The 23,773-nt window shown below is 42.4% G+C and overlaps 1 protein-coding gene across 7 annotated transcripts in view; it reads left to right on the top strand.

Moving 5' to 3' along the window:
• Positions 1-23,773, top strand: part of NELL2 (neural EGFL like 2) — a 224,322-nt gene that overhangs the window by 143,377 nt on the left and 57,172 nt on the right. For all 7 annotated transcript variants that reach the window (XM_053255344.1, XM_053255341.1, XM_053255338.1 and 4 more), the window contains 2 exons: positions 7,852-7,974; positions 10,279-10,374. In XM_053255344.1, the coding sequence (XP_053111319.1) occupies positions 7,852-7,974; positions 10,279-10,374 (219 nt within the window). The remainder of the gene's footprint in view (positions 1-7,851; positions 7,975-10,278; positions 10,375-23,773) is intronic.

Raw genomic sequence — 23,773 nt, 5'->3', positions numbered from 1 at the left:
ATTGAATTTGGGGTGATTTATTCATTTATTTATCAGATTTGTACACTGCCCCAAACTTTTGTCTCTGGGCGGTTAACAATAGCCAATAGATAGATGGGGTGGGTAGATTTGGACACAAAACAAATCAGGGGTGATTTGTTTTGGGCACAAATCGAATTTAAAAAAAATGATTTGTGCACATCCCTACTGTATTCTACCAAAGAAAACCACAGGGCTCTGTGGGCACCAGGAGTCAACATTGACTTGACGGCACACTTAACCTTACTTTACTTATTTTGCAGGGTCAAAACTTGGGAGATGATTTTGATCTGCCAGTTGTGAACAAGATCACATTTCCCTAGAAAGAGCAGATATGCAGTCTGGGGGTGCTTCTGGATCCAAAGCCCTCTCTGGTGTCCCAGGTTGAGGCAGTGGCCAGAGGTGCTTTCTTTCAGCTTTGTCTGATATGCCAGCTGCATCTGTTTCCTGAGATAAAGGACCTTTGAACAGTGGTACATCTGCTGGTAACCTCCAGACTTGACTACTGCAATGCACTCTGTGTGGGTTTGTCCTTGTACCTACTTAGTAAACTGCCATTGGTATCGAATTATTATTATTTATTACATTTATAAACTGCCCCATCCACAGGCTCTGGGCAGTGTACAACAACTTTAAAAAGACATAAAAACACACATTTCAAAACAATATTAAAACAATTCAAAACCAATTAAAATACTTTTCAAAAATAACAACACTTTACAAGCTTTGGAAGGCCAGGCCAAACAGATAAGGTTTTAGGGCTCCCTTAAAGGCCGACAGCGAGCCTAAACTGTGGATATCTGCTGGGATTGCATTCCATAGACCAGGAGCAGCTACAGAAAAGGCCCGGTTCTGAGTCGCCACCAGACATACCAGTGGTAACTGGAGACAGAATTCTCCAGATGACTTCAGTGAGTGATGGGGATCATACTGAAGAAGGCGCTCTCTAATGAGGCAGCCAGGTTGGTTTCTGGGTCATCTTGGAGAGACTATATTACTCCTATACTAAAACAGCTACACTGGGTGCCAATGAGTTTCTGGGCAAAATACAATGTACTAGTTATAATCTATAAAGCCCTAAACAGCTTATGCCCTAGGTATTTAAGAGTGCATCTTCTTCACCATGAGCCCCACTGCCCATAGAGATTATCCAGAGAGGTTCATCTGCAGTTGCCACCAGCTCGTCTGGTGGCTACGCAGAGATGGGCCTTCTCTTTTGCTGCCCTGAGACTCTGGAATGTGCTTCCTGCTGAAATGAAGAGCCTCCCCATCTCTGACAAATTCTAAAAAGTCTTTAAAGATACATTTATTCTCCAATGCTTTTTAACTAACAGAGATCCAGTTGGCGGGGTCTAAAGACAGGGCCTTTTCAGTTGTGGCCCCTCGGCTTTGGAACACCCTCCCTGAAGAGCTTTGCCATGCTCCCTCCTTCAGTTTTTTTAAAATATTAAAATGCACCTTTTTAGGGAGGCTTTTTAATGCTCCATTTAAAAAAAAAATTTGGTTGTATCTGGTAGGTTCTTTAGCTTTTTATAATTTTCAATTTTAATTTGAACCTAATAATGATTGAGGTTTTTAATCTGACAACTATTTTTGTTTGTTTAATTTAGTTAATTTTATTGCTTTTATTGCATCTTGTGTCTATCATATTGTTGTGAGCCGCCCCGAGCTGTAGTGCACTGGAGGGGCGGGGTATAAATATTTTAAATAAATAAAATAAATAATAAATAATTAGACCTGTGTTTTTAAATTGTTCTAAGGTTTTAATTTCTGTTTTAATTAGTTTCTGTTGCTGTAAACTGTCCAGGGACCGATGTTTGGGACAGTATACAAAGTGAATGAATGAATGCTTTGATGTTCTATGCTGTCATAACTATCTCTATGATCAGTTCCAGTTCTCTATCCTCAGTTTTTGCTTACTAATCTAGTGAGTTTCAGGATCAGACCTTTTGAATACATATAACCTTTGATTTGAAATAATGTGAATGGTCCTCTATTAATAGCCTCCCCCCACCCCAGTGCACATTAGATCATTCAAAATGTATGGAGTAAAGTGAAATGGAGAGCTCAATTTGTATTAGATATTTAATGGAAGTAGAACCATAGCATTAACTCCAGTAACATTATTATGTGCTCTGTATCATGAAGTTATCCAAATATGCTATCAACAAACATTATATTTAAACTACTTTAATTTAAACATGATCTTTGCTTTGAAATTAGATAATAACAGAGTCAGAAAGCCATCTGAAAAAGTAATAAAACCCATTAGTCCCCATTTAAATATCAACATTCCTTTATGCATTTGATATTTAAATCATTTATTTGTTCTTTGGGGTTTTCCCTCTTGAACTAGCAATAACATGTGAGATTCTCTTTGGAAAATCTTTTACTAGTAAACAGCAAGAATATTTGGTAACTCAAGCTTGGGTCTTGAAAATGTTGCTGGCCATTTTAGTGGCAATAAAACTATGCGTCTGTCTGTTCACACTGAAGTGTTAAAGAAAGCATCTTTCTCCTGAGAATTCCATTACAGCAGTATAGTAAAACATGGATAGATACTGCAGAATTAAAACAACAAACCCGCAACCAATCTCTTTTTTAGCTCTGCAGTATTATTTAGTTGTTAGAGTGGTTTCTTCAGTGGTTGTGTATATTTTGAGAAAAACTGCATTTTAAAAATGCTGAATGCCTAACTCTTGTCAACTTAAGTGTGGTAACCACTGAACTGTTGTATTGCTTCTGATTCTTAGCATGATGTAAACTATACTTGATCTCCTTTCAGATGGCAGTTCTGAAACTTGTGCTTAAGTTACATTCTACCTTTTATGCACACAGCTAATACACTGACATGTCAGTAATCTTATGAGAAATATTCATATGCAATATCACCTTCTTTGCAATTGAGCCAATAAGATTGTCCAGTTATAACTGGTATTCATAATAGGTTTCTTGCTGGATTCTGGGAAAGCCTGGGAGTAAATGCTGGAGAAAGCTCACATTTGTCTCAGCAGCTGCTGTGGTCCAGCAGCATGCAGAACTCCCATTTCCACAAACAGGTGGTGTCAAAGAGGACTTGGATACTGATTCCACCAAGCTGAAAGGAACAAGATAATTGAATCTCCGATAATTGAATCTGACGGCTGTCAATTCTAGCTTGAGGCATCTGGCTTATCTAAAAGATCATCTGCACTAATATTCTATGTACTTCTGAATGTGAACTGCTACATTAAATAGTTACAGTAGTGAAAATTCAGCTTCCTGCCAGTAATTCCACTGAATGGAATAAACTCTGCCTGTCATCCTTACCGTGAGGAAATGACATCTGTGACTTCTCTTGGAGTGACTTTGGTCCTTTTCAGACATCAAATTTCTTCTTGATATCTTTGTTGATCGTTTTGCATATCATTTTGTTCTTTTTTAATCTTCTTCAGGATTTTCAGCACAGCACCCACCCTCTGTTCTGCATCTCCTTTCTTTCAGCTCTTTTCCCTTTTCTTCCATCATTTGTACAAATCTCCTCAGTGAGTTGTAGTTTTTCTGCCATTAATGGTCACATCTTGATTTGGTTGTTCATGGTGCTTGATAAGGAAGGTTTTAGTTCAACAGCACTTGAATTCTTTAACTCAGTCTGTTCCTGTTGGCACTGTTCATTTATTCATTTTTAGGTAAAAGGCCTCCATTTTTCTAGCCTTTTCCTGCTCCAATTGAGCCCCAAATTGAAAACCTTTTCTGATAGCTGTTTACTAAAATAAAAAGGTCCCCAGATTCCCCCTGCTCCCCCCCACAAAAAAACACACAAAAATATCCTACTAACTGGTTTCTGCTTAATAGTCATTGTTGGATGCTGTTGCCACATGTGATAAAATGGCTTTTACAAGTCTGGCTCATATGGTGAGAAACATTTTAGAGAGGCTGAAATCTCAGTTTGATAGATCGCAGTGAGCAGGAGTTTTCTGTCCCCCTAATTCTAGTTCTCCCACGTATCCAAACAAAGGTTGGTATATTCTTGCGCTACCATGTCGGACATAATGAAGAATGTGGCTGGTTAAATGCCTATCCAGATCTTGCACTGCCAGCTGCTATGCAGCCCCAGATGACACAACCAGGCAGAGCATGTACTCAGTAGTGTGCCCCACTTACTGGACTCTCAGCCAGCTGAGTGGGGCAGGCGGGATCCCTGCTGACAGCCAGCTGTAGTGTCATTAAAAGGGGGAGGGGACGAGAAGCACAGGATAGGTGAAGGAAGGAGAGATGCTGATAGAGAGAGGATGGGTGGCAGAGACTCTTGCGAACGCAGGGTGAAGTCCCACAGCAAGCTTAAAGGGATGTGAGGGCTGCACAGGGCTACTTAAGGGAGGTATCGGTTAAATAAATAAATAAATAAATAAATAAATAGCATATTTATTTATGTATTTATACTATTATTTATAATATTGATATACCTTTTCTAATGTGAGTATCTTGGCCATTGTTTCTTCAAAACTTACCTGACTGAGGGCCGGTGGCAGAAATAGTCTAGAAAATTCTACTGGGAGAACATAACAGAAGGAGTGGCGGTGGGAAGGAGTCCAGTCAAGATATATAGGAGGCCTCCCTTTGTTTCAGAGAGTTTTGAAGAAACAATGGCCAAGATACCCACATTAGAAAAATTAGAAATAAATATCCTGTCCCAGTCCCGGCAGGGCAGCAACTCCTAGCCTGGCTTTTTAGCCTAGCTTTTAGCTTGGGTTAATGCCAGCACACCATTAACCCAAGCTCTAGGATTGTGTGCCTCCTCAGACTGTATTCAGCCCAAGGAGACACAGAGACGGGCGCTCGGTGCACAGTGCATTGTGGGATACCCAGAGGCCAGAACACGTCATCCTGGCCTCCGGAGCTGGGAGTGTAGTCTGGGACTGTGGTCCGTGCTCCCAGTGATGTTTAATGGATCATCTGAGAAGAAGGTAACATTTTCAGCCTTCCTCCTGCCCGCCCACTCCCTGTCTGACTGGTCACGTGAATAGCCCCAGAGTGGAAACCCCAAATTTGTAAGCAACAATAAGAATAATTTCCTCCAATTATCAAATACATTTTACCACAGTATTCATAGGATATTAGAGTATGTCTTTATCACTACTTCATCTACCCTTCTAGTTTTATGTTAACATTACATAACGTGAGATGAGAAAAAGTTCTATTGCTTTTCAGTAGCATTAAGATAATGACACAAATCAGCCAAGCCTATCTACTTAATTCTATAGCACAGCTGACACCCGTGGCCCTAATTTGCAAAGTTGTGACTTCTTTCTCTATCTTAATAGCTTGATCCAATGTAAATGCTTCTTCTCCCTGCATGAAGTCAGCCTGTGGAATTCAGTGCTGCTGGAGGTCATGAAGTCATATACTTTAGCAAGATTATTGAGATGACTAGATAATTTTATGAGGGATAATATAGTTATTCATGCTGATGTGCGAGTAATTAGATCGTATGCTTCAGGGATGAAAAACAGCAATATATATAGAACTGACGGACCGCTCTTCTGACCACAACTCTATCTTTGTTATTTGAACTGAAGAAAGAGCCAAAGGTCACATACTGGCCCAGGGTTAGCGGTGAGCACGAGCCAAAAAATGCAGCTAGGTTCACATTCAAACCGAACTGTGTTGCTCCAGACCAGTTTTGTTGAACTGACCAGTCCGTTAGATCAAACTAGTTTGTCGACGGTCCAGTCCGTTAGATCAAACCAGTTTATGCAGTTCATGCTCCAATATACTTGTAAAGGGAAATCTGGTGAGGATTCTTCTTTGCAAGTACAGGGGTGGGGGACTCTGCTAATGGTGAGGGCAGGTGGGTGGGAGCAGCGAAAAAGGTAAAAACCTGCTTACCCAGCCTGCGTGGCTGCCGGCATCACCACTCGCTGCCTCTCGCCCCCCACCCACCAGGGAGAGCCACCAGTGGTGAGCGGCCGCATTGGCAGCTGCACTGGCCAGATAAGCAACTTATTACCTCTCTCACCACCGCCCAGGCGCCCCTTATAATGCCGAACCAGTTCTCCCAAACCAGTCCTGGTTCAGTTCAATGATTGACTGCACCGTCCCTAGTTTGGTCCACAATAGAACCTCCGAACTAGCCCAAGTTTGAGGCAAACCAGTTTGGCACAAATTGTTTATGCACAACCCTACCCAGAGTCAGATAATAAGGCTATGCACACAATCTCCAGGGTGGGGGGAGGCTGCGCCAAACTAACCTTCCCCCAGATGATCCTTCCATGTCAGTATCTTCTAGCCATGGAGTTATAACCTGTCCTCCTTCAGAGCACTGTTTTGTTGTCAGGAGCACCTTCTGTTTGTGGAAGGAAACTTGCTTTTTTACAAATGGTCTTTCCAGAAGTGAAAGGGGTCTTTGCATAAGTAATTCACTGTGAGTGAGAAAAGCTTCCAAAGATCACACAGCATGTAGTTTGGTATGGTTACCACTAACCAGGACTGCTTCCAAACCAGGTTGTGCAAACCCATTTCAAACCATAGTTCCAATTTCTGTACTGAGTCATCTATATTAACACACACTGTTGTGGTAAGCAAATGGAAGTAGGAGATATTTTGAAATAGGAAATTGTTGAAAAATTAAGGTGCAATTTTAAATATTAAAGCAGATATTTTCAAACTTCCTTCAGGTAATCCTTTCTGCATCCACCTGTCTCCCAAGGAACCTCTGTGCATCTGCTACATAATAGTTGCATATTGCAGAGATGTTGGGGTTATGTTCCAAGACCTAGTTGGCTCATGTTAAGTGCTCATCAGAAACATTATTGGACCTCTTTTGTTCTGCAAGAACTGGGAGTATACCCTAGTGTATACCCAAAACTCTCCTGTGGCAGCACATAGCAAGATAATATTAGTAACAGTAGCCAAACTATCTTTTAATGACTCTTGTCTGCTAGTGATCTTCTCTTTGAAGAACCTTTGATAAGCTTCAGAAGAACCTAGTACACAGTTTGAAAATCACCAGTCTAAAGCATCAAAGGGGAGCACAGAAGGGGCAGGAATGACCTCTTTCTGTCATCTAAAAGCATATTTCTAAAAATGATGTTTAGTTAAAACCTAGGCAGTAATCAGGAATTCAAACAGGTCTGCTGTTCTAAATTGGTGAGCCTTGACTGAAATTACTGTTTTATTCTCATAAACTCAGAAATGAAATGAATGAAGGTCAAGTGATATTTTCTTGAGGCCCAGAAGAATTAATAAATCAATTATCATTACAAATGTAGGCACTCTTGACTTCTGGTCACTGTTCTCAGATGGCATAGAACGACAACATCAATTAGAAGATGGCATATACATGCAACAATAAATAGCCAAAGTAATCATGAAACTCTGAACCTTTTTGATGGAAAAGTTTGTGATGTGTAATGAAAGCTGGACTAACTCTAAGCAACAAGAGCTACATAAAACTTTAAATTACATTTCACTTACAGCAAAAGACAGAAACATTTACTTCCCCCACATGCTTTTCTTTCACACAAATATTAAGATTGTGGTTGAGGTTCTCATTTTATTGACGTCTATGGCAAAACTCCCATTGATTTGGTAACTTTAGATTGCCTCCTCTATGTATCGTGAACAGAATGAAGGGTTATACCACAATTCATAGAACTTCCTGCTGTTTCAGTACCTAAGCATGAAATAAAATGTCAGTTTTGTGCCTTGCTTAGCTTTTTGAGTAAACACTGTGAATCACTCTAGCCACTGACAACTTTGAGCTTGTTAGCATGAAAATGTATTTTTGCTCCTTTACTACCATTATATTTCCAAATGTTCAAAATAATATACATTTACTCCTTCACCTTTCAGAGCATGACGAATGCCTCACAAACCAACAGAACTGCGATGAAAATGCACTGTGTTTCAACACGGTGGGAGGGCATAACTGTGTCTGTAAGCCAGGTTACACAGGAAATGGCACTGTATGCAAAGGTAAGGTATCAGAACAAAAACTAGATTGTATTTCTAGTCTTCAGATGGAAAATTTGACATCAGACGGAAAAATGCAAGAACGACAAGTGTACTAGGGATGTGCACGAACAGCTCATTCAGCCATGAGTGGGGCCGAGGTCAGCTCCTTTAAAAAACAGGTAATCGGGACCTTACCTACTCCTCCGCCACCCCACCGCTTTTCCAGGCGCAGCACTCATTGTTCAAAAGGACCATGTGGCTGCAGTATGTACATGGCCGCTGCGAATGCACAATGGCCATATGCGTGCCGACACTGTGCTCAAGGCTGCTGAGAGCAGCGCCGCAGCCACACGTGGCCTTTTGAACAGCAAGCACCATGCCTGGAAAAGCAGTGGGGTGGTGGAGGAGCAGGTAAGATCCTGCTTTTTAAAGGAATCCTCCCCACGCCCCACTGAACTGGTTCAAATACTGGCGCCTGAACTGATTTGGCACTTCCCTAAGGAGGCGCCGAACTGGTTTGGGAACATCCCTGCTGTGTACCTCGAAGGTGAATTTGAGTCATTCAAGCCTAATACCCTTAAACACAACCATTTGTTGGACTCAGTGAAATAATTTTAGCATTAACAAACAATTTTAATTTTAATAATTTTAGCATTAATAATAATTTTAGCATTAACAAGCCTTATAAGTAATGTGGTTAACACCATCACAAGCAAATGCAATGTAATGTAAGCAATGTAATGTATACCACCATATGCAGATTTAGTGGAGAATACTGAGCAATTACAACTCCTTGACACATGCATTTTTCTAATAATATTGTAGCAAATACTTTAACTAACCAATCTAACCAAGATTGACTGAAATACTACTGCAGCTCAGTATGTAGGAGAGGGGGCAGAACGTCAAAATCAGTCGAATTTCAGACATTTCCATATTTTGCAAATGATACATAGGCCTTTGCTGCCTGCAAAATAAGTCACCATCATTAGCAATAACTGTTAAGGCTCCAAGTTCAGCCTAAATCATCATACCGTAAATCAGGTGCCCTTTACATTTTGTTCATAGGTTCATACCATAACATGAAGTGTAATCTTTTAAGCCCACAACAAGGTTAGTCAGGCTAATCATGTGGACCTTTCCCATGAAACAAGCTTCCCTCTTAGCAGGGTGTCAGTTCCATGGGAAAGACTCCTGCAGTTAACTTCACCCACACGTTTGTTGGCCTTCAAACACAAGGACCATTAAATGAACTCATTGAAAAGAGTTTGAAGGAGCTCACAACTAATGTAATTAGGCCTTTGCTTATTGAAAAGAATTTGAAGGAGCTCACAGATAATGTAATTAGGCTTATGCTTGGTTCAAAATGTCAGATTCCATCATGATATATGACCAGACAGTGACAATGTTGGGACAGGCCATGTTAACCATTGAGTTGCAGGCTCAGAAAAAACTACAAATCCCAGAACTACCCGCAACACTCACAAAAAGGGAATTTAATGGTAGTGGGGGAAGTGCCATTTAAATGGAAGCCATGGAAGCTAAGGAAGCTTTTTGGGAGTTCCCTCCAGAGTGAAGAGGATGCACAGTAATTTGTCCCCGTCACTCCCAGAAAAAAGAGGGTGAGGGTGAGAGGGTAGGGCCCAACAGATTTTTGACAGAATTTTGGAATAACAGCAGAGGAGGGGAACCCTCTGACAGTTCTAACTGTTGGAGGCTCTTTGCTGTCATTACTGAGCTTATTCCAATAATGTCTGACAGAGGGTATGTTGGGTCCAATACAATGTACTTTTGATTTTTCCAGCTCATGGATCAAAACATGACAGGCTGGAAGGTTGTAGTGTCTAATGCATGAGCAAGAAGAGCCCAATTTTCTGTGTTCAGAAACTGCCCTTCTGTTTGGCCACAACACAACTACATATGTGAGACTATCACATTTATTTAAGAATTGGGCTGATATGTTCTGCAGTGTAACACAGGAGGTGGAGGCCTGCCTGTGGGGCTTTAAATCACCTGACAACATGGCTGTGCAAAAGGGCAGTACTGGTACTACTGACTCTCGCGTAATCCCATGCCATGTGTTACTTTCACTGGGAATGATGGAAGCAGCACACAATGTGCAATCGCGTAAGAATCAGCAATACTAGGTAAACCTGTCCATAAGCCTTACTGGGTTACTTAGAGCCCCACAACAATACAGGCAGGTCTGAACCACTTGGGACATGTCGGCTGGGGCGTCACACTGCGGGACATATCAGCCATTGTTCAATGCTTTTTACAAGAATGCAAAGTCATCCTGTCATGATTTTTCTTTTATGGTTTCAGCCTTCTGCAAAGATGGGTGTAGAAATGGTGGAGCCTGTATTGCATCCAATGTCTGTGCCTGTCCACAGGGATTCACAGGGCCAAGCTGCGAGACTGGTGAGAAATATTCTCATTTACATTCCAAATGAATCTGGTATCAATGCATGAAGTCATCCAAGAAAATGATAATTCAGATTGATATCTCAAAAGCACAATGCTTTTGAAGGTGAAATAGTACATATGCTCTGTGTTTTTCATCAGTGAATTCCTCTTGTATTAAATATGGTGGGGTTTTTTTGCCTGATAAACAGGTGGATTGAAAAAGCATAATCTTGCAAGTATAGAGGATGGTTACTCTCTCTTGTCCTGCATATATTTCTCTCTCTTTTTAACATTATATTATTTTAAACTGTTTTTATCAAGTTCAGACCCTAGAGGTTGATTGGCATTATTGTTATGCATTTCAAGATAAGTTAAATTAGCATCTATCTGAGGTAAGCATGGATTGTATACACAAAGCGAAAAATACTATATTCCCCCACAGTTTTGCCCAATCACAAATTAGCAACAGCAATGACAACATTAGCAACATCAAAAGCAACAGTTGTGGAACCAGGTTACACAGTAAGGTCATTCACACAACTGGAAATGATGGTAGGGGGGAGAGCTGGTGGGGTGACAGGCTCCCACCTGTCTCCCCTCACACAATAAAAGTTAGTAAGAAGGATCTGCCACTTGCACGGCACACAAGCTGTGCCTCAGCAAGTGGCAGAGCAGGGAGCTGGAAGAGGAAGTCCTCCAGCATCCCACATTGCACCTTGCCAGGAATGTGGTGCATTGGGGGATTTCCCCACAGCTGAGTGCTCTAGCTGGCAGCCCAAGCAGACATGACCAGGGTGGAAGGGCACGCTTGCACCATTCTACCCAGGTAATAGCCTGGGGGGAAACCTCGGGCTACCCAGTGGGGCAGCTCCGCAATTGGCCTCAATCCTGATGTTCCACACAAGCAGCCCTACCTGGCTAGGGCTGTGCAAGTCCAGGTAGGGCAGCTCATGTGAACAGCCTCAGTGTGTTTAAAAAATTTGGGGTAGGATATGGAATTCTCCATTTGACAAGGTCCGTCTGGACCCCTTTTTAAAGCAGTGGCAGCGAGTACAGGTGGGGATGATGGGGCAGAGAATGAGCTGCAATTGTTTCTCATTCCCACTCTTCTCTCCTGCCTGGCTGTCTTGCTCTCTTTTGCCTTGATCTGCCTCTGTGCTAATTCCAGGCATGCAGAATGACTATTCACTGGGTTGGAGATTGAAATCACCAACTCAGTGAGTGGCTAGTTTGCATGCCTGGGGTTAGTGAGGCAAGAGACAAAAAAGTAGTCGGGTGGGGTAAGAACAAGCCACACAGGGGCGTAACAAGGCTGGAGTGGGCCCAGAGACAAAATTTTAAAATGGGCCCCTCGCTGATGCACACACACACTTCACAATATAGTCATGTGACTTGCCTCATGTGACTTGCCTCTGGGGGGCCCCTCGAGGCGTGGGGTCCCCCAGGCAGCCGCCTCCCCTTGCCTAATGGTAGTTACGCCCCTGAAGCCACAGTTACAGCTCATTTCAGCCCCTCCCCCATCTCTACCATTACTAGCTGCTGCTGTTATAAAGGAGAAAGGTTCTTATGATGGCACATTTCTCACAAGTCAGTGAGTTGATTTGCTTCATGCTTACAACAGTTCACACAAAAAACATTTATACGCAGTCTGTTCATACAGGCTTTCTGAGGAATAAAATACCCACCCATTCTTGAAAGTGATTTCAGCCTCTGTAAAGAGGTATAGACTCTTTAAAACTGTGACTCACCCACCAAAATACATGATTGTTTTGTTGTTTGTTCTTATACAGTTGCATCAAAATAAGACTTTGTAAACCAGATCATTATTTTAAAAGCCACCTCTCTCCTCTGCCCTTGAACTGCCTGCCTATCATTAAATCCTAAGAAATTGGATTAATTCCATGTATTCCATTCTGCTGTCTGGTTTGAAATCAAATAGGTGCTGTATATATTTTTTTTCTAGATTGCTTGTGAGTTTTTCCTTCTTGGCAAATTAGTAACTTTTCCTTTTGGCAAATTAATTCTTATGTCATTTTTTAATAAGGAAGGTATACACCATATGTCTGACAGTAAATGTGAAAAACTTCTTGATATTACAACTGGCATCCAAAGGTATACTGCCTCTGAAAATGGAGGTTCCACATAGCTATCATGGCTAGTAACAAGTGACAGACCTCTCTTCCTCTATGAACATATTTGAATTCTCCTCTTTTGTAGTTATCTCAGCTATACTAAGTCAGTATGTGTTTCCTCTTTGGATGGACCTGTTATCAAGGTAATTCTTGTTGATGAAAGTGTAAATACTTGTAAAGGTCATCAAGACAGGCCTGTCTTCGTATACCACTAGCCCATCTGGTGGTGACTAGGGAGCAGGCCTTCTCTGTAGTCGCTCTTGGGCTGTGGAATGCACTCCCTATAGACGTTTGTGGTTTAATATCGTTACCAGCCTTCAGAAGAGCCCTTAAGACACATTTTTTAAAATCCTGGCTTTTAACAATCTTTGAATGTTTTAAATTGTTGTTTAACTTTTTAATTTTGTCTTTATTGTTTATTGTTGTGAACTGCCTAGAGCCTTTGGAATCAGGCAGTATATAAAATAAATAAATATTTATTAGGGATATGCAAGCCAGCTCACACCAACCTGGTCAAAGCTGTACGTGTTCAACCCGGACTGCCCCCAGGGGGTATACTTGTAAAGGGGATTCCCTAGCCTAAGGGGGCTGGGTGGCGAAAGAGGAATCCTTTACCTTTAGTTTCCCAAAGGCAAGGACAGAGGTGGTAGAAACTTTAGATAGAAAGTTAGAAAGATACTTTATTATGGTTATTGACCCAATCGCACAAAAGAAAGACAGTACAAATCACAGTAAAGATAACACAAATAATACAAAATATAATGTCAGGGTCTTCATAATACTGATAACTCAAACCACCTCAGACCTAATCTTACATGCGACCACACAGAATTTGGCCACACAAAGCATCATGGGTACACAACGATCAGCTAGTAAAAAGGATGCATACCCATCACCCATTCTAACAGGGATATCTAATAAGAGGGGGGAGATAAGAGAGATACAGATATCCCTATAAAATGAACAATATAAAAGGAGGTGCATCACAGTCTCAACGCCTTGGCCACAAGGACAGATCCGGTTAGTGATAGGGATTTTGTGACTTCCTTAGGGCTCTACTTAGAGTACCTAGATGTGTCCCCAATGCATTATTAAGGTTCGAGTTGGGTGTTCTGAAGATCGAGGTCTGGGCCTGGTTGTCTATTCTGACCTATTGGCTTAAAGTCAGATCCCCCCCCCCCCCCGAGGATGGATTTCTCTTATCTTGGCTGATGTATTCCAACCCACTTGGGACCAGGCTATCCAGGACAAAATTGTGTCCTTGGGTCTGTCTGTGGACTACCTGATCCTGTTAAGTCACAACCAGGCCAGGCAGATCCTGAAACAAAGACTCTTGGACTTCGAAATCCAACAAGAACTTTCCCAAATCCCTGATTGTACTAAAAGGAGGCTGGGTTTGAGCAGTTCTAGTTGGGGCCCTGCTGCTTATTTGAATGCCTTGAGCTTGACATGCTATCAGAGGGCCTTTTTTAGAGCAAGACTTGATATGTTACCTTCAGCACTGCTCTCAGGTAGGTTTCTGGGGATTCCTAGAGAGGATAGATTATGCCCATGTGGTATGGGGGAAGTCAAATCCATCCAACATGTTTTGTTGCGCTGTCCATTATATAGAAATTTAAGATGTTCCTTACTTACTCCTCTTCTGACACCCTTCCCAGGTTGCTCTGGAGATTTTTATGTTTCCTATCTTCTTGCGGATAGAACTTTAGATGTCACCTTAAAGGTGGCTAAATTCTGTTCTATTGCAGTACTGTTGCAGCAGCGAGCTTTTCCTTGATTAATTTTAAAATTTTATTGATCATTTGTTTGTGCATATTCATCTATATATTTAAATATTTCACTTCCTTATTGTATTTTTCTATGCTATGACATGTTTTGTTATGTTATGTTATGCTGACCTTGGGTCGCAAATAAAGAACTTTGACTTTGACTTTGATAGGGATTTTGTGATAATGGCGCAGCGGGGAAATGACTTGATTATCAAGCCAGAAGTTGCCAGTTCAAATCCCTGCTGGTATGTTTCCCAGACTATGGGAAACACCTATATCTGGCAGCAGCAATATAGGAAGGTGCTGAAAGGCATCATCTCATACTGCGTAGGAGGAGGCAATGGTAAACCCCTCCTGTATTCTACCAAAGGCAACTACAGGGCTCTGTGGTCTCCAGGAGTCAAAATCCACTCAACGGCACACTTTACGCTCCAATACAGCCAATGGGAGTGCTTTAAAGGATGCAAAGGAGAAGGCCCTTCTCTGGGAAACTTCTATTTGTTGTATTTTTGAGTACATGTTAAAATAAATGGCTTTTCAGATTGATTGGCCTTGCTAGACCTAATAAGAAGGGCAGTCTGACTCTTATGATTGACTGGAGTATATTTCCATTCTGTAATTCTGACCATAAATCTTTAGAATAATGCAGAGGAAGCACTTTCAGAAGCACTACCTTCATTCTACTTGCAAATATGTCTAATTTAAAAAACAAAACAGTCACTGACCTGAATTTCATTGAGAAAATATTCACTGGTCCATTTGAGAATAATGGCTTTGTTGTTATTCTGTATTAACTGTAGCTATCTGAATAAACATTGCCCACTCTCTTGCTTTCAATGGAGGTGCATCAGAATTGGAATGCATTCATGCTTTCCTCTCTCAGATTCATTGAGAGATGGGAATTCCACCCACCCCTCCCCAGATCTTTTATTTGTAACTATTGGACACCATGAGAGAGAGGAAAAAAGACACAACTGGTAGTCTGTTTCCAATAGGCAGTCAGAGAAAGCAATGAAAAAATACAGCACATAGCTTTCTGGTCCTGAAACACTGGCCTCCACTGATCTTGTAGTTGCTAAAATTGCCATGTATTTTTACTGCTTTTACAGTACTCTATTTCTCCTTTCCCATCACATTAGACAGCAGCAAAGTTAGCTTAGCTTTTGAAAACCCCTACTAGGAATGTATCAAATATTTAACAAAAAGAAGTAAGGATGCTGCTGTAATATTATTGGGTTCTGAATGAAGGAGACTACAATCTGGACTTGAAGTAGATACCTTTTATTAATTCATACAGCTTTGCTTCTGAAAGTTCCCACCAGATTTAAGGAGTCTTCTGACTGAAGTTCACATTGCTGATTTGCCAAATTCCTCTATGTGCTTGTGTTTTGTGGGTACACAACTGCATGGCAGAATGATTAGTTTGAACCAGTATGATATAATATGGCCCAACTTCAGTGGGGTAAAAAGAGCCTTTTATATAGTAAAATAATCCGAACTAGCTTAACCCTTGCAGAGCATCTGTGCACTAGTACTTGATTGCTCCCCTCACCCCCTGCCACAGCCCCCCTCACCTCAGAGGTCTCTCCACTCTCACCTGAGCCGCACTCCTGCCCTCCTCCTCCATCTGGTTGCTTCCACCCCCCTCGCCCTTCTTGGTCACTCCTCCAGCTCTTTACTCCATCCCCCTCACAGCGTTGCTGGTGCCTATTGGCCAGGTTTCAGCCCCCTATCCCCTGAGACCTCCCCACCCTCACCCAAGCCCCATTCTTGCTCCTCCCCACAGGAGCAGCAGTGGTTGACCGTGCCTTCCTCGCTGCCACCACTGCCATGGCTGCTCATTCCCCTGAGGCCACTGACTAGGGATGTCAGCGGAATAATGGCGGGGAGGCTCAAAGGCAGCAGGGTGCCGCTTTAAGAGCGGGGGAGGGTGTACTTACCCTCCCGCTGTCCCTCCTCCCGGCTTGGCATCATTATTTTTTTAAAAAAACTAATTGGGGTGGCAGCATACCTTCCTGCCACCCCATTGCCCCCGTTGGCTGGATATGGCCAGAAGTCCCCTCTCTCTCTCTCTCTCTCTCTCTCTCTCTCTCTCTCTCTCTCTCTCTCTCTCCTCTTCCTGAGTTAACATCTTCTTCATCTTGTTTCCTCATTTAATTCACACTGTAGCCTCCTTATCCTAAGGAGGCTCTTTCCTCCCTCACGACTCCTCTCTTCACAGACCCCTGCCTACTATCCTTATAGATAGATAGATGATAGATGGATAGTTAGATTCCTATTCAAGAACATCTTCCGACCAGTAATAGTTGCATTCTGTCATGGCTCAGACTTCTGACTCATAAGAGTCAGAGCAGGGACGGGAGGATTTGCCTGCTAGTGAGGGCTCAGAGGCACAGCAACAGGAGTTGGCAGGGAGACCAGACTCTGGAGCTGAAGATTCGCAACAGCTGCCAGACATGATTTATGATGGGGAGGAGCCTGGGATTTCACCTGTCTTGAGAAGATGGCTCACGAGGGAGGCTCAGTGGAAGTCACACAGGCGCAGGAGATCACTAGAGAGGAAGCCGAAGTGCTGACTCAGGGAAGCCTGATTGACTGCTGGTTCTCTTGAGCATATATATTTGGCTCTCAATTGCTCAGGTGCTGTTTGCAACTTTCGCTGGTCCGCAGACAGTGTGCTATTGAATTCCAAAACTTTGTCCAAGTTCCAGTTTGCCTTGTTTATGCTTTCCTGCTTTGTTCTGTTAATTCCTTGCTTCTGTTGTCCCTCTCTATTTTCATTCCTTGCTCTGTGTTTTCCTTTTACTTATTACTCAGTTATTGTTAGAGGGGGGTACCTAGTTCAGTTTAGGGGACTTAATTCATTTACTGTTTTTCTTTGTGAGCCTTTTGTTTTTCACTCATGCAGTTACGCTGCCGCTTTCTGTTAATTCACCAGGGAGTGCTGAAGGGGGTTGTAAATCCTGTTGGGTTAGCCGAGCTTACAGATTTACGACACATTCCAATTTACCTTAACCTTCACAGCTCCTCCTCCCTATCTGCATATGGAATCACCACTGCCCAATCACCACGATGCCACAGGCTCCTTCCCCCTATCTGCATATGGAATCCCCACTGCCCAATCACCATGGTGCTTCTGCTCGCAAACTCTCGCGAGAGCTGCCACACACAGGATTAGCCATGGGTATGCCTTAGAGAATTAGATAGATAGATAGATAGATAGATTACTGTCGTTAATCCTTGTTTCATCCCAGAGAATACCTGTTTAAATAATTATCTTACTATTGAAATAGGCTCTCTTTAGGGAGTACATTTAAGAACTGGTAATATTGAAACAAGGGCTCCTCACAGACACAGCTGGTACTACTCTGTAAATCTGAAGGCTTTTCTTCTCAGAGATCCCTGCCACAGCTCCCTCAGAAGATCAACTGCCAATTCCCAATTGTTTTTCTCCCCACAGAACCTTCAAAGTTCTATTTGTAGGAAGTACTTCTCTCCTGATTGGCAACTCTTCAAGTCACTCTGCCTGCCTGATAGAATTGGGGTTGCCACATGTCCAGATTGGCCTGGACAACCCAGGAATTGAACATCTTCTCTAGGATGTATGAAAAATGTTTTTCTGGACACAAAATGTCCAAGAATTTGATCAAGAAGACTGATTTTCCTGTTTTTCTGGTGCTTGTCTCAAGACATTTTAGCAACACAGTGTCAATGCTTAAAATTCTTACCATTTCTCTGGCACCAGTACTGTTGACTGGATAGGCTGGCTCTCTTTATATGGTCCAGTAAGCCCCTTCCCCTCCTTTCTGGATCATCTCTAGAGTTAGTAAAGGTGGTAGTGAGCCTCTGGGTTTTGCTGAGAATATACACACAGAGAGAGACCCTTTTTCTCTAGTGCCATTGTCAGGGTCCCACTTCTCTCTAGAACAGATATTGCCTGATGCAACACCTGTAGTCTTGTGAAGGTCTCTCTTAGCCACAGGAAATATCCCTTGTGTGAAGTAAAAGGAAGAAATACACAGAGCATCAGGCCTTGAAACATGACTATCAATTGATTCTTACTATATCATTGCAACACAAAAAACGAAACTCTGCGGAAGCTCCACCCGCAGCTACTGCTCACAAAACAATATGAGCGCCTAATTGTCTCCTGTGCAAAAAAACTCTATAAGGAAAAATGTGTAAAACAGCTACCAAGCTCCACTGTCAAGCACTCATTCCAATCCTTTTTTTTTTTTTTAAAGGTAGGGTTTTAAAATTTGCCACCCCACCCTTTGATGTGTTCCGGAATTATCTCCAACAAAGGTGGCAACCATAGGTAGAGCCCTTTTATTATAACCAGGCTGTACACATTTATTGAGGCTATTCACGTGTGTGTGCAAAACCGGGCTAAGGAGCCCAGCCCAGTTTTGCATGCACATGTGAACCTCCGGGATCGTACTCAATCCCAGCATCACCATGGTGACAAACACGCCTAAGTAACCTCCCCTCAAAATGGAATTAGGAAAGCAAGTGCTGCCAGACTGCGGGGAGCCTGGTGAGAGAAGAAGGGATCCCCATGATGCACTGCACACTCACATAGTGCATTATGGTATTTCCAGGGGCTCGGATGACACATCCCAGCCCTCCCCTCTGCTTGGGTGCGTGGGGAATTGTCTGGGTGCTCAGGGAGCGCACCCAGTACAGGAGGAGTGGTTGTCTGTGAGGAAGGTAAGTCTAACCCGCCTTCCCTGCAGGGCTCTTTGAATCATTATCTGCTGCCATAAACAAGTTCTACATACTTGTAAAATCCTGGGAGTTATATTGTATTAGAAATATTGAAGTAAAAATTATACCATATAAATAGCAGCTCACTCAGATATGTAGTGTCTACACAGAAATTATAAAATGCAGGCATTATTATTTACAGAGTTGCAAGCATTTGGATGATATGGTGAGGAAACCTCTGCTCCCTAAAACTCTGGGTCTGTGTTACGTGTGAATGCGGCCATTCTGAATGATGGCTGAATGGAGCTTATGACTGAATGGGAGCTTGCACCTGGGTCTCCCTGGTTCCAGTCCAAAACCCCAATCCCTAAACCACATAGGCTACATCATATACACCTCTACTATTAGAGACACCCATGGGGTAGCAAAACTCATAGCTGTTTTCAAAGATGCATAGCAGAAAGTAGAGACTTGGAATAAAATTGAAGAACCGCATATATTGTATTTGGTGCCACCTCCTCTCAGACCTCTTCATCCCCTCACTCTGTAGCAGTTTGTCAATTGTTTCTTACTACATAGTATTTATATATTCCATAGAGAAATAACATGTTTTTTTATGATAGCATAGGGACTTAGAAAATCAGGCATACATCGTCACTCATTTTTGTAATTTCGTTTGCATACTTGTGTTTGGAAGATTAACATTCAGTTCAGGTCACTGACTTGCCTAGATAACTGCTATAGATTAGATCTCTCTGGTTGTGTGGAAGCTACTTTCCACTTTCTGTAGAAACTAAATATTTTGCATGTGTGACTGTAGCTCTTCACTGCAACTTCAAATTAATGTGTTCAGGTACATTCACCATGATAACAGAAAGATTCAGATTATGACTGTTCCAAGGGGAATTTTTGTTAAATCCTTTTAATTCCAGTACTTATACTTGCTTAGAAAAATGGTTTTATTAGTACTCAGAATATAATTTATTGTCAGAGCTACTACAAAGCTTGTTAAGTGCGGTGATACTGTTGAACCTGGTCTAGTATTTTAGCACTTATAACACCTCCAGAGAATTGCTTTCTTTTACTGCCTTGTTCAAATAGAAGCAATTGCAGCATACACATGGCCAATCATGTTCTCAGTCAGAGATTGCTAACGGCAGCCTGAACGGATTCTGTCCCAGAAGCAATTTTATCTGGCTCCTAAGTGGACCTACCACATTTCAATCAAAGTATGGTAAAGTCTGGCTACAGTTTTACTCAGCCAAATAATTGAAATAATTTATGTCAATATGTGACATCTGTCCTTTGTCAATATTCATTTTTTTTATTGTCCAAAGTCATATGGAAATATTCAGTTTAATGTCCTGAATATTTAGCTTCAGAAAGTCACCAAAAATCCTTAAGAGTGTCTTGATGGATGTCAAAATATAAAATTGAAATTATTTACATTAGTGGATGCACTATGGACTGGTTCAGACAACCCAACAAACTGTGGTGCCTTGGGAGGGTTCAGTTGCATTCCAGTCCAACTTTGTTGGGTCAGCAACTGAATTTTCCTGAGCATGCCTGCCCCACACTCTCTTGAGCACTACTGATGCTTGATTAAGTAAAGCAACAGCTCCAATGTGTCATCTGAACCTGCCTATCGGTTAAACAACAGTTCCGGAAGTGGCAGCAAGTACGGGTAGGGCTGAGGTGGCGGAGAATGAGCCATATCTGCAGCTGATTCTAGCTTGTCTCACACCCACCCCAACCTGGCAAATACCAGACCTCAGTGGAATGAGACAGGAGACAGTGAGGCAGTCTGGCAGAGGAAGAAGACTACTACCACTAAGAATATTTATATACTGCTCTTAACAAAATTCTCAAAGCGGTTTACATAGAAAAATAAATACATCTGTGGCTTATCCCCCGACACTTCAGCCCCACCAGTACCCTATCACTGAGTTCCAGGTTTGTTGAGTGATGAAGCTGTTGTTTTACCTCAGCAGGATTAAAACATTACAGCTCTGCTGAGAGAGGAATGAGCATGCAGGCTGGAGAAAGCTCAGGCTGCATTCCCAACTGTTGGGGTGTCTAAACTAGCCCAATGAGTTGCAAATCACTTGGTTCAAATTCCAGCTCACCATGGTTCAAATTCCATCTCAAGCACAAACTTACTGGGAAGACTTAGGCTAGCCATTATTTGACAGTGCAGCTACCAGTCTGTACAATGGGAATAATACTTCACAAAGTTCTATAGTGAAAGAAATGTATGTACGTGAAACCCTTTGCACACTTAAAATAATCTCCTCCACTCTCTTTCCCTAGATAGACAGTTGTACAGCCATTGTTAGCCGTAGTTTTTATGACTTCCCACATGAGTTACAAGTCCAGTACTTGACTGGCAGTCAATTTTGGTGCGTGTCAGAGAGGTATGCAATTCACAATTGTGGCTTTGTGATGTGCTTTCTTATCTTATAGAAACTACACATGTTCTTAGACATTTAAGACTTCAGACATACCCGCCCATCAAAGCAGAGTCGAAACTTCAATAGAGTGGATAGGTCCAAAGGACGCACACTGCCCAGCTTTCCAGAGCCACCTGGTCCTAAGAAGGGCCACCTTGCTCCATCCTCCTCCCCGGCTGCCTGGAACAGAGGCAGCGCTGCACATCCCCAGCACACTGCACGACCTGCTGCTGCTTCTCAGCCATGGCTGGAGCATGCTGGTGAGGGGGGATGTCAGCAGGAGAGCAAAGTGGCCAGCATAGGCGGCAGCAGTACTGCCAACCCACTGTGTATGTACTGCCCACTGTGTATGGTGCTCCTGATGCCCCCTGCCACTTCCCAAACCCAGTGTCTCACCTGGCTGGATTGGGGGGTGGGGGGCTGGTGTTGCTGAAGTGCTGGCATGCCTCTGCTGCGCCATAGCTGGAGGGGGATTGAAGGGGCAGCTTAGAGTTTGCACCCAGGCTGCCTTCAGCCTCACGACACCACTGCATCTAAGTATTGATATCTGCCACTTATGCATTTAGGTTGGCCTTCAGAGTGCCAGAAAGGGTTCCCCTCTGAAATAATGCCCTGGGCTCAGTTTATAGAACACCATTTTAGGTAAACAAAAAGTCTTCATGCAAGCCATATGTTTCACAAAGTAAGACATGATCTCAGTGCTAGGGATTTGTCACCTTTCCTAAACCACTGTATTAGTACACCTATTCTTTTAATTTTATATTACAAATATAACTCTCATATTTCTCTCTATATGCATTTCAATATGCTATATAAATACAAAATTTACTTAGAATTTAGAAATACTTCATAGCTATCCTATAAATAGTTGAAAGTAAGTCTCATTGAACTACCTCTGCATACTACAGAGTGCTCACATACTGTGCAGCGAGCCACCTGTCTAAACCACTGGCGTGGCTGCTGCTGCTGAGCCTTTTAAACCCTGTCGGCATGGCTTGTGAAGGTGGGGAAGCTCTATGGCTACTGTGATCACACACTCTTTAGTAGCTATGGAGCCCCTGCCTTTGTAATCCATGCCAACAAGGTTTAAAAGGCTCAGCAGCAGCAGCCACGCCAGTGGTTTTCAGCAGCAAGGTTTTAAAGGCTCAGAAGCAGCAACTGTGCCTGTCACTTAGACAGGCAGCTTGCTTTGAAGTATGTGAACCACTATATACAATTGCCAATCAAATAGCAAAGAGCTAGGGATGTGCAGAACATTCCAAGCTTGGAACGTTTGAACTCAAAACAATTCCAAGCTCAAAACAGAACACCCTTCAAATGAAGGGCCTGTTTCGATCTTGGAATGGAGTGACCCAAGTTGGAACATTCCAAGCTTTATGATCACCATTTTGGTAGGCTATCTTCCCCTTGCTCCCTGTTTTTGGCACTGGCTCCCAATTGGCTTGTGATCTCCTTGCTTCTTGGTTGGCTTGTCACAATACAAATCAAGTTGATTTGTATAACAAGCCAACCAAGAAGCAAGGAGATCACAAGCCAACCAGGAGCCAGTGCCAAAAACAGGAAACCAGGAGAAAATAGCAAAATGGTGTTTGGAACATTCAAAACGTTCCAAGCTCATTCTGTCACAACTGGCTTGTGACAGGTTGCTCTGGTGGACATTTGCATTCTGTTCCGAGCTCTAGACTAAAATAATTTTGTTGGACTGTAGTTTAGGCAACTTGGAGGTCTTCAAGTCCAACACTTCCCCCATCCCTGCCCATGATCAGTGCCAGAGTGGAACTGTTACTTCTTGTGATCTGAACAGTATGTCTCTGTTAATGCAGCTAACTCTTACATTACCTTTTTTAGAAACTGTATTGCACTCCTGGCTTGTCTATAACTGCAACTTGTAAACTGCTAAGAAACCTAGACCATTTTCACATGTACTACTGCCAAACCAAGTCTCTCCATTATATACTTGTACATTTGATTTTTCTTATCTAAATGCAGGACTTTACGTTTGTCTCTGCTGAAATTAATCATATTGGTTTTCATTCTGAGTCTCTCAAGATTGTTTAGAATCTTGATCTGGACATACAACTCTTGTGTGTGTCAAAAGTTTTGAATCTTGCACGTGCCCATGCACGCAAAGGATTGTACTGTTGGGCAGCTGCTGCGGTCACGAAATAAACTGAGGAAGTGAACAATTTCTGCTCTGAAAAAATGGTTGAGATAGACACACAGCTAAGCTTGCTATGGTGGCTCAGTTGGTCTGCACAGCTCAGGATAAAGGCAGGCAGCAGGCATCTCTATTGAAGGAAAGATTACTGGGAAGACTCAATGAGGTCTTTTAATATGTGTTATGATACGCACCATC

This window comes from Hemicordylus capensis, chromosome 5 (assembly GCF_027244095.1).
Source record: "Hemicordylus capensis ecotype Gifberg chromosome 5, rHemCap1.1.pri, whole genome shotgun sequence".
Classification (NCBI taxonomy): Eukaryota; Metazoa; Chordata; class Lepidosauria; order Squamata; family Cordylidae; genus Hemicordylus; species Hemicordylus capensis.
This window is presented reverse-complemented; position numbering and strand designations above follow the sequence as displayed.